The 12,508-nt window shown below is 32.6% G+C and overlaps 1 protein-coding gene across 7 annotated transcripts in view; it reads right to left on the bottom strand.

Annotated features, from left to right (window-relative positions):
• unc-104 (kinesin family member unc-104) overlaps nt 1–12,508 on the bottom strand; it is a 231,104-nt gene that overhangs the window by 103,152 nt on the left and 115,444 nt on the right. For all 7 annotated transcript variants that reach the window (XM_072537853.1, XM_072537847.1, XM_072537849.1 and 4 more), the window contains exon 4: nt 4,416–4,722. In XM_072537853.1, coding sequence (XP_072393954.1) covers nt 4,416–4,722 — 307 coding nt within the window. The remainder of the gene's footprint in view (nt 1–4,415; nt 4,723–12,508) is intronic.

Genomic DNA, 12,508 nt, shown 5'->3' with positions numbered 1-12,508 from the left:
CATATTTGTTTGATAACTTCAGTAATAATAATTGACTTATTCTCCGTCTCAAATAGGGCGGGAACATTAATAAAAAAAATTAAATATTTAAAAATTACTAAAAACATTGATTTTATTCTATTTTCCTTACTTATAACTAAAAATTCGTACTAAAATAAACTAGTGACAATCAAATCTATCTACATAAAGGCTATGATGTCAAGTCACACCGTTCAGTAAACTAACGCCTTCTAGGAAAGAAATCTGAACTACCACCATATGTTATATCAATCATATTTTGTTCTTGAAACGATCGTTTAATTAATAATACTGTATTAATTACATATTAATATAATTAATAATAATATTTTTAAGGTAGAATTTAATACAAAATAATTTAAAGCTTTATGTTAGTTTAGATTTAAAATCCTAACGCCATCTCAACAAAGAAATCTGAACTACTGACATTTCAACCTATATTTCAATCATATTTTGTTTTTGAAACGATACGTTTAATAAATAATACAAAAAATATTAATTACACATTCATATAATTAATAAATAATATTATTAATATTTTGGTAGGATTTAATACAAAATAATTTAAAGTTTTATGATAGTTTAGATTTAAAATTCTAGCGTCACCTAGGAAAGAAATCTGAACAGATAAACTGGCAGATAAAAGAAATTAAAATTATCTGACATTATAAAATATAAAATATTTATCTGCCAAATAAAGTACTGAATAAAAAATTATCTGGGAAATAAATTGTGTTTATTGTAGTTCGTTATTATGTTGTAGGTTATCGCGAAATCAAAAATATAACCTAAATATTGTTGTTTAGTGTATGTTAGAGACATGAATATTAAAAGATTTACTGAAATCGGAGAGTATGATCAGTATGATGTTTAATGTTTATAAACTTGGTGCGAAAATATAATATTTGATGCAGAATTCAACATTTTAATTTTTAGTACCTAAAACTTTCAAAACTTTCAATAAATCTTCTATATAATATATATGGAAAATTAATTTTAAATTCCGACAATTTCGTGATACTTTTTGGATATGTTTTTCTAGGTACCTAACAGGTAGTAATAAATAATTCTGTATTCTTGATAAGAAGTTTAAATGGAGATAATAGAAATGGGTTCTTACAAGGAGATTCTGATTATAAAATAAAGCCATTTTTAAGAAGTCCACTAAACAATCAATTTCTATAATGAATTTCATATTAGAACCAGATACGCAACATAACTTTTTATGTATGCAAGAGAAGGTTTCGGTACAATTTGATCCAGTGGAAGTGGCAGTAAGGTTAAAAAGATTAAACAGTTCTAATCTACAGCAACATTCTACGAGTATAACCTAGCGAGAGATCAAAATTAAGACAATTTTGAAGATGAATTGCTAAATGAAGACATTACTGAACTTTTTGAAGTTGAAGATGTTTGAGCTAATCTTATATAATATTTTAGTGTTGTGGAAAAACACAAGAATAATCAAAACATGTATATTTTTTTATTCGTTATTCAATTTTTCTTTACATAATTTAATTTATTCATGCAACCACAAATTGTATGTACGCGATGTACACCAAATCTTCGTGGACTTTAAACAAGCTTACGATTCTGTTAGTGGAGAAGAATTGTGGGAGACCATGGTAGAAATGGGAGTACCTGGAAAGCTGGCACGATTAGCACAGGTGAGCACAGAGAACGCTTCCGCACGGAACAGAACTGGCAGCACCACGTCGGAGGAATTCCTCATTGACACCGGGCTTAGACAAGGAGATCCTCTCGCACCCCTGCTATTTAATTTTGCACTGGAACATGCGGTAAGGAAAGCTCAACCACATCTGACAAACGGATTTGTCGCCCAAGGATTAAAAATACTATTGGCGTTTGCGGATGACGTGAACACAATTGCACAATCCACCAGAGATGCAAAAGAAGTTATCACCCTATTTGAAAACGGAGCAAAGGAAGTTGGTCTGAAGGTCAACGAGGACAAAACCAAGTACATGATGGTTACGAAGAACCCAACGCCAAGAGTTAGAAAAACGTAACAATCAATGAATACAACTTTGAAGTCGTCAAAGAATTCAAGTTCCTGGGAGCGATCATAACATCTGAAAATAAATATGAAAAGGACGTGGCAGCCAGGATCATTGCAGGAAACAGGGCATATTACTCATTAATGACCGTACTTAAATCAAAAATACTCTAACTACCAGCAAAATAAGAGTCTATAAGACAATAATTCGTCCCACAATACCGTATGGAAGCGAGACATGGACTCTGAACCAGCGGGAAACGACAAAATTACTGGTACTGGAAAGAAAGATACTGCGGACTATCTATGGGTATTGCAGAGAAGAGACAACAGGAGAATGGAGAAGAAGACACAATGATGAACTCCAGACAGTATATGGAGATGAATATATAGTACGCTATATTAAAGCAAACCGAATAAGATAAGCGGGCCACGTACTAAGATCGAGTGACGAAAGACTCCTGAACGCCACATTCTGGGAAAAGCCCGATGGCAGAAGGTCATTTGGTCGCCCAAGAAAGAGATGGAAGGACGCAGTAGCCAGTGATCTACGCAAAATGGGAATACAGCAATGGGAAATAGCTGCTCAGGACCGACAAGAATGGAGGGAAATAGTAAACGCGGCCAAGACTCACATAGAGTTGTAGAGCAAAATGATGATGATGATGAACCACAAATTGTATAATCAAAAGAGATATTAAAACATTATTATGATATCTTTGACAATTAATCAAATATTGGCGTGTTCCGAAATAAATTTTACATTTGTCTTACAGATAAGTAACCGCTACATAATTTGACGTGAAAAGACGGGTACATTTTATTTTTTAAATAAATGTCTATCCTTCAGATAACTATCTGACAGATAGGAAAATAATATTTATCTGGAGGTGAAAAGACCGGCCCCTTCATACAAGAAGTTTATTATTTTAAAAATTTAATTTTTAATTCTTTTGAAAATTTTGTTGATCCTAAAAAATTGGCTGCGAATTTGGTGATCGTTAAAAAATATAATACAAAACTCGAGCTTTCCCAATAAACAAATTGCCAAACTAGAATTACGCTGGTTTTATACGTAGGTCGATTTCATAAGACGACTTTACGCAAAAAGTTCAGTGACTCTCCAAAAGTGACTTGAATGAATTTGTTATGAAAGTTGTACAACAGGTTAAAATATTATTCTGTTGTCGTCCTAGCCTTAAATAGGTGAAAGACAGAAAAAATTAAGTGGAGTGATTGTAGATGCAATTGATTGGATCCCCCGTCGCATGGTGACGGGCAAAATAACTAGTGTTCTATAAGATACGACTTGTTAAAAATAATTTAATTGCTGCAAAATAGCAATAGATACAGAAAAAAGAAGGGGAAACAAGGCTTTTCGTTTTTTAGGTGTTTCTCTTCTAGATACATCGGATTAAAAAAAAGTGAAGAAAATTGCTTCATTGAAAGCCGAGAAAATACATTTTTTTACGTATACCGATTTTGAACTTTGAAATTTTTTCAACTTAATTTTCAAAGTTAATCTCTAAATAATCCGATTTCAATTCCATAAAGTACGTTAGATAGGTAAAGTGCTATTTTATGAGCAAAAAAATTGGCAAACTTCTATATCGTCTAGTTTTTGTTGTGCAATATTTAAAAAAATTTCATTTTTTTTTAAATTTAGGTTGCAAAATTATTATTTATCTATTAAATTAATTTTAATGAGATATTGGGCTGTTTTAATATGCTATAAAGATTTTGTAGTCGAATTATGACAGTCCTAAGTGCAATCTAAGTTGTTTAAAAACACTTAATAAGAAAAGGCTTGTTTCCCCTTCTTTTTTTTGTATTTATTGCTATTTTGCAGAAGTAATAAATTAAATCATTTTTAACAAGCTGTATCTTATACAAAAATTTATTTGTCGCTATTTTATTTTAGTACGACTTTGGTCTACAACGAATTTTTTTACGAAAAGTTAAGAAGCAATTTAAGCAAGGGAAAAAGAAAAATATCGATGTTTTTAATAATATTTAAATACTTTAATTTTTTTATTAATGTTCCCGACCTATTTTAGAGGGAGGATAAGTTAATTATGATTGGTATGATATGGTGAAATTATCACCAAACTATTTCTGCAAAAATCCGAATGCCACCTCTCAAATCCAAATGAAGTAATTTTTTCACAAATCCGCCCTGATCTATATAACATTTTTAAGGTTTTTTAAACTTTTTGTTATTTTGTAACACTTTTACTATTTTTCGACAAAAAACATTCAAATTTGAACTGTTTCAGACTTTTTCACAGAAGTGTAACAAAAACTTCACATTGTGACCGCGTACTCTTATAATACATAGTTATCCCAAAGTATTCGTCTAAGATAGAAAATTATAACTTACCTTTATTTTTAGGATTAAGGAGATCTCTCACTCTTTCGCAATAAATTTCCATATAACTAACTTCTACTGAATACTTAATGTCAGGCGAACTATTATTACGTATCCTGGTGAATAAGTCTTGGCATATTTGCGGTATGATCCCTTCTTGACCGTCTTCCTGTTTACCCATCATGGTATAAGATTTTCCCGCGCCTGTTTGTCCGTAAGCGAATATACAAACGTTGTATCCGTCGAAAGAATGCTGAAGCATTTCTTCGCCTATATCTTTGTATACTAGTAGTTGAGAGGAGAAAGCCGGATCGGTTTCCTAAAAAGATATTTGTGTTGTAGTTTTTATTGCAAATTTTTTTATTAAGTTGTTTAATTTAGTTGGTTATATGTCATTATAAAAGATATACCCCAATTTGGATTTTGCATAGGAGTTGTGACTCGAGAAGTTAAGTTAAATATTATCAAACCCAAAGAACTAGGGCAAATATACCAGTTATTGGACACTGCGAATTATTTTATATCCTAATAATTTTAACTGAAAACAAGAATTCTGTATTCAGTACTATGCTAAGTATTGTTGAGATTGTACTCTTAGTTATTAACATAAATGACATTTGATTGTCATTTATGTTTTTATGGGTTTCTTCTTTATGGGAAGAGGAAACACCAACGATTTTTGAAGTTAAAGATGCAGTTAAAAAACTGACCAGAAACAAATCACCCGGAATAGATAATCTCACAGCTGAACTATATAAAGGTGGCCATGATAACCATACTGGCATTACAGCAGCTTATAAAAGAAATATGGACACAGAAATCCCTCCCCAATGATTAGAACATTGAAATACTTTGCACCATACACAAAAAAAAAGATATCTTTGAATGCTCTAATCACAGAGTAATTACGCTTCTAAATGCAGCGTACAAAATATTTTCGACAGTACTATGTCATCGTATGATACTATATGCAGAACGGATAGTAGGAAAATACCAGGCTGGTTTCAGAGGTGGTAAATCCACAATTCACCAGATTGCAACCCTGTAAAAATTTTGGAAAAAACACTGGAATATCGCATTGACACTCATCACATATTTATAGACTACAAAGTAGCCTACGACTCTGTGAATAGAAGAGAAATGTTCAAAGCATCTCTTTCATTCATAGGAATACCAAATCAGATGGTAAATTTAACAGAACTAACTCTTGAAAAAGTTGAATGTAGAGTACGAATTCAAGGGGAACTGTCTGAACCTTTTAAAACAAATAACGGGCTGTGCCAGGGAGACCCCCTCTCCTGTATACTGTAATCTGGCTCTGAAAAAAGTAATACGTATGTCACAAATCACAACCACTGGTTCAATATCTAATAAATCAGTGCAAATCCTGGCCTATGCTGATGATATCAATATTGTTGGGAAAACGTAAAATGCTGTAAGAGAGGCGTATGTAGCATTAAAAGAATTAGCCACAAAAATGGGTTTAATAATAAACATCAACAAAACGAAGTATATGAAAATAAGCTCGCAAATTGAAATCTTACGACCACTTGTTATAAAAAACGACATCATCGAAGCAGTGAACAAATTTGTATACCTGGGAGCGTTCCTTAACACTGAAAATAATACTACCGCAGATATAAACCGCACAATTTGCACGGCCAACAGATGCTATTTTGGGCTCAAACTCCTCCTTAAATCCACAATTATATCGAGAAATACAAAAATACAATTCTACAAAACTATAGTACGCCCATTCCTAACATATGGTTCAGAGACCTGGACTCTAACAAAAAATAGTGAAAACATGTTAGGATGTTTCGAAAGAAAAGTACTAAGGCGAACCTATGGAGCAGCGAATAACAATGGAGTGTGGAAAAGACAATACAACTTCGAACTTTATAGAATATACCAGGAACCTGATATCGTAAAACATATTTAAATAGTACGTCTGAGGTGGATAGGGCATGTAATGCGGATGGAACAAAATGACCCTGCTAGAAAAACGCTCCTTGATAGACCGAGTGGTCAGAGAAGAAGAGAAAGACCAGAACAAGGTTCTTTGATAACATCGATGAAAACTGAGAAATATGGGAATACCTACGTGCTTGATGGAGAAAGGCGATGGTTACGGGCGACTGAAGAGAAATTCATGAGGAGGCTAGGACCCACGCAGAGTTATAAAGCCAGAATGATGATGATGACATTTTATTGACGTTTTGTATTGCCGCCAAATCTGAGATTCTTTGGATAAGCACCAAAAAGACCGTTTTCGTAACCCTATTTTAAAAAATAGTTAGTTAGTTAGTGGTACAGTAAAAGTAAGTATTTTTAAGGTTTAAATCACTATATTTAAGTCTAGGTTATGTGTTAGATGGGTCTCCAATAACTACAACCAACATATTAGTATTTTCAGTTCCTTTTTCAGTCCAATAACTGCATTTTGCAAAGTTTATACAGTTTTTGTGTGAAATATTCGTGCGTCTTCTCTGTTTCCGGTACTTTCATTTTGGTGTCAATACTCACAGTGTGGACATCTGTCCAATAATTGGTTCACAATCTGTCATATAACTGAAAAATTTATTTACACAGTTTTTTTGGACAAGAAAAATAAATATAATGCGGAATCGATGGAAGCTGCGTTAAATGAAGTCAAGAATAACAATATGTCATATTGAAATGCGGAAAAAAATCCGGTGTACCTAAATCGACGCTGGAATTTAAAATCAAAAATCCTGGTCATAAAGACACAAGCGGTCCAAATCCAATTCTTTCGGCAAAAGAAGAGTCTGATCTTGAAAGGTAAAGTTAATTTAGTTAGGTAAGATGTTAAACTGTGTTAAATGACTGTTTTTTTCTATAGAATAGAATAGAATAGAAATATGCTTTATTGTCACTGAAAAATGTGCAATTTTATGGATAAAGCTTACAAAACATCAAAAAAATATCAACAATTAAAATTTACTAAAATTACATAAATCGTCAATATCACAAATTGCAAAATTTAAATAAATTGCAAATTGCATAATAAAACCTTACGAACTAGTTTACGAACAAGTTTAAGCTACTGCATGTGATACTCAAATATTGTCGCCAAGATCACGACACAGATTGTCACTTTGGCCGGCCAATCACAAAGCTCGTTATTAACTGTTTTGTTATTGGCCTCTCAGCGGAAGATTGCTGCGAATTCTCACATACTAAGTGTATAAAAGAACATCTTCCGATCGGAATCCAGTCGTCATATACTACTAGCCCCGCTAGACCTTGTTGGTCTGGTGTGCTACCACGCTACTTTGAGTTTTATTATTTATCCAATAACCTAATATCGTCGAAGACGTCGAATACAAGAAGACTTCATTCAATTTAGAAGATAAATCTACGAAGCACGAGAACCGGCGTGTCAACTACGAACGCTCACTGACAGTAAAACACGACTTTTTGAAATAGAAAAGACATTGGTCTTAGAACTTATTCAAATTGTGTCGAATTGACCAAAGCGTTCTTTGGGACCTGTCACGGTAAAGAGCGAATAAAAGCCCCGACGGGGACTTGTAATTGCTTTTCCGATCGGGGTCCAGCTGCGATAGCGCTTTGTCACCAGAAACCTTATGCAAATAGTAACTATCGAAAATACTGTTTACGAAAGGTAGTGACGCGGTAGTACGCAACGACCGTACGACAATATATATAAAAATACTTTGTTGCTTGCACCTAAACGTACTGTAATTTCTTAGTTATTCGTTAAGAAACTCTGCCACTGAATAATATGGTCTTTCAGATAGATAGGCTTTTGTCAATTTACGGAACTTAAGGAAAGAAGTTGCAAAGGGAGATGGTTGTATAATTTTTTTGCCGAATATAATATAGATTTCTTTACTACCTGAGTGGACGGGATCGACAAATACACATCAAAGCTTGAATTTCTGGTGGAGTAGTCATGATTAGGTCTTGCTGGAACACACGTAGGTGTTTACGAATTAAGCAAACATTGTGCTTGACAAATTTTGGAATTTACGAAGCGGAAGCGGAAAAAATCCTACCTAAACATTGGGTTTTTGAGGATTGTTTGTTAAGAGTGTTAAACTTGGTATATACTGTTTCATGGTCAGAGAGTTCTGCATTAATAATTGTAGAACGTACATCAAGGGGTGAGAAATCTGAGACAACATAAACAATTATGGTAGATGTTGTTTTAGTAATTCTTGTAGGAGAATTAACGTGCATTGTGAAACCATACGATTCGAATATATTGACCAAGGATAATTGGGTAGCACAAGCAACAGCGTAATTAATATTCAAGTCACCGCATAGAATCTTTCTGCTTTTATTGGGCAGGTCGTCTAACAAATTTAACAGGTTCTGAAAAAATAGTTCCGTGGAAGAATCAGGTGATCTATAAATGCAAAGAATGTATAGATTAAGATTCTTCTTATAAACCAATAAAAACTCAAAACAGGATTCATTCAACAGAAAGTCATATTTTGTTATAGGAGAGAAATCATTATTTGTAGAAAGAATTAGGGTGCCACAATGAGCTGAACTTGGACGATCATACCTAGCAATTGTGGTATTTTTTTCTACAAAAATCTATTTCCTCGGGTTTTCGGTATATCCTGCCATACATACCAATTTGGGACACCCTGTACACGCTCACCTCACCACGAAAGTGACATAAACTTAACATAAACTTTTTTTCGTTTTAGTACCTAATCTTCACAATCCAATAGGTCCCCATGACGCTTTAGTAACTGCGAATATAGCATCCCAGGCTCCCCTACTATTAAGATATAAAATTTTCTCTACATTTGACTTACAATTACAACTTACAATTGAGTTTTTTAATTTCCCAATCTGAAACGTTTTGATCACTTCCAATATATTTTCATTTCGAGAAAAATAATATATTTCAAATATTCTTCCAATACCTTTAACGTAGACATAATAAAGATCACATTATTTTGAGGGAGAACATACATGGACAGGTCAAATAGGCCGTGAGAAATTCTGATAACTTGCTGTTCTGATCTGTCTAGCATTGTGTATTGACCGCTAAATGACAGCTTTGTCTCGTTATGTGCTAATGGAGATGGAACCGATAATAAGGTTTGCTTCTGTTAATGACCGATAAACGCATGTAAATCTGATGTTGACATAACGTAACACCGGCAGAGTTTTGTCCGATAGATGATTTTTAACAATACTAGCCGAGCACGTTAAAGTTGAAATAAAAAAAAAAAAAAATTCTCTGTTGGTATCTTAAATGATTCATAATATACATTAAACTTACATTAAAAGGGAAAATAAATTATTTGAACTAACCTTCGGCATTTTACCCATAAAATCACTAATTATAAAATTTTCGGTAATAGGTTATGAAAAATAAAAATTTGAGAGCAATGTCCATGGAAAAACAAAACTCTATTCAGTAATAATTTAAAGAATTTTTCCCTGGCGTATTAAAATACTGGAATGTATTGTGATGCGTGGCTACGGCGATTGGCTACAAAATAAAGGCTATATTAACGAATAAATCTTAGAAAATATGCGTGAAGAATATCTATGGATGTAAACCTCATAAATAGAAGAGACCAATATATCATAAAAAAACAAACTTACTACCAAAAGTATATTAAAAAAATGACGTAAGAGAATCAAATAAAACAAACAGCATTTATGATGAGGTGCGCGAAATGACATTTATTTTCTCCTCGAGTGGTTGGACTTGTCCGACAGGCGAAACGAGCGAGAGTTCGAAATCTATTCAGCGGTGTATTTTTGAACTGATGGTGAGTACAGTACAATCAACCAACTTACACCTCTAAACGATTAACGGAATTCGCAGAAAACCTTTCGTTGTAGTAAAAGGCACTAAAAACTGCACTGGTGTTCTCCATAATGTTTAACACTTTGCTAAATTTTAGGTATAAAATAAATATATGTGTCACTAACCCGTTGTTCATAGTTTTGCATATTTTCTTCAATTTTTTTTAATAAATAGTATTCTTGCATAATGTTATTTAACGTAAATTTATTTCACCTACTTGTTTAACAACTTTTTTCTGAAACAAATACTACCATGCTAAAGATAATTTATATTCAAAGTAGATATACAAAGTACTAAAATATCACTTTTAATTTTTGTTACAAAAAGTGTTTAAATAGTGGTGGTTAGATTGTCCATATGTCTGTTAGAGTGTACCGTTTTTGAGATGTCTGCGATTACGGGTTAAAGTTAGAGTTTTGGTAAATATATTTAACTTTTTATTTTCAAATGAAAATACTTGTACTAAAAATAAAATAATTGAGGGAAACATTTTAATTTGTTTATGTACGGTTTCCAACTTTTTATCAAACACCATTAAATTACAATCGGCATTCCTAATGATCATTAGGCTAATGTGTTTAATGTGTTTAGGATTTTGCAAGCGGTTATATTATACTTTACCTCTCAAGCACAACAGTTAGAAAGTCATATTAATCTAAACTCACTATATTTTAATTCAAATGTGTAGTTTCAACTGATCATCATGCCTAGACGTAAGTTGGATATTGATGAATTAATATTGCAAATGTGTATAAATACTTTACCATGAAAAGAGACAATGGTGGACCTTTAAAGTCATTATTAAGTATAAATCAACGAGTTTGTGACGCATTCGAGATAAGTGAAAGTAAGCTAAAAACTGTAATGAAGACTGTCAAAGATTCTCAAGAATATCTTACTGTGACTGAGTATCAGGAAGATAAGAAAACAACTCGTAAACATTCTAGGAGAAAAATTAACTTACCTAATGGAGAAAAATTTGAAATTCGCAATATTTTGTATCGAATGCGTGAAAACAATCATCATGTCAGTTTAGATACTTTACTGGCCAAAATAAGAGAAAGACAAGTTTCTGAAATTAAGAGGACTAGCCTTTGGAAAGTGTTGAAGAGATTTAGGATTTAAATTCAAAAAAGAAAATAATAGGTTACTTTTATGCGAAAGGAGTAGTGTGGTTCACAAAAGAATTATTAAAGTTTTGAGAGAATATACTAGACTTGAATCTGAAAATGCAACATTCGTATACTTAGATGACACATGGATATCTGCAAAGGGTGGAATTAAAAGAATTTGACAAGACAACAGCATAAAATCAATAAAACACATAGATAGAAGGCAAAAAAACATCATTCTTCATGCAGGAGGGAAAGAAGGCTTTATAGAAAACGCAGATTTGATTTTTTCTTCAAAATCAAAATCTGCTGTTTACCATGAAAACATGAATGCAGATATGTTTGTTAAATGGCTTGAGGAGAAACTGTTATCTAGTCTGAGTGAACCATCAGTTATATCAGTTGTAAACATTAGTTTTAGATAATGCACCTTACCATTCGGAGATTTTGAAGAAACAACCAAAACAGTCGTGGAACGTACCGAGCATAAAAAATTGGTTAGTTAAAAATAATATCAAAATTCCGGAATACGCCTTCAAATCAGAGTAACTGAAAATTTCGAAACGTAATGAAAAACCAACAGTTTATATAGTTGACCAAATTGTATCAAGTTATGGACATCAAGTACTACGGTTACCGCCGTATCACTGCCAGTTTAATCCCATCGAACACATCTGGGGTATATGTAAAACGTATTATGATAATCACGTTGGATGCAGTGGATACAGTGACGATGCAGTTAGGGAAATGTGGCAAGAAGCTCTTAAAACTGCAACTCCAGCAATATGGACCAAAACTGTAAATAAATGTGAAAAATTAATAGAAGAGTGGTGGATCCGGGAAAATAAAATTAGTGAAATTAATCCAGTGATTATAGATTTACATAATGATAACGGTAGTGAATTTAGTGGCGATGATGATGATTTATAAATTTAAATAATCAGTAAGTACACTATTATAATTTTATTTACAAAATAATTGTACATCAGGTTAACCATTACATTTATACATTCATTATTAGCCAAATAAACAACATTTAAAATTCCATTTAAATATTTGCTCCGCATTTTATACAAATTAACTCTAACTGATAATACAGGCAAAAATATTCTAAACAAAATAAGTAATTAAAAAGATTATGGAGAACTCCAGTGCAGTTTACCGTG

This window comes from Diabrotica undecimpunctata, chromosome 7 (genome assembly GCF_040954645.1).
Source record: "Diabrotica undecimpunctata isolate CICGRU chromosome 7, icDiaUnde3, whole genome shotgun sequence".
In the NCBI taxonomy this organism is placed as follows: domain Eukaryota; kingdom Metazoa; phylum Arthropoda; class Insecta; order Coleoptera; family Chrysomelidae; genus Diabrotica; species Diabrotica undecimpunctata.
Note: the sequence above shows the minus strand (reverse complement) of the source record. Positions and strands in the feature narration are given on the sequence as shown.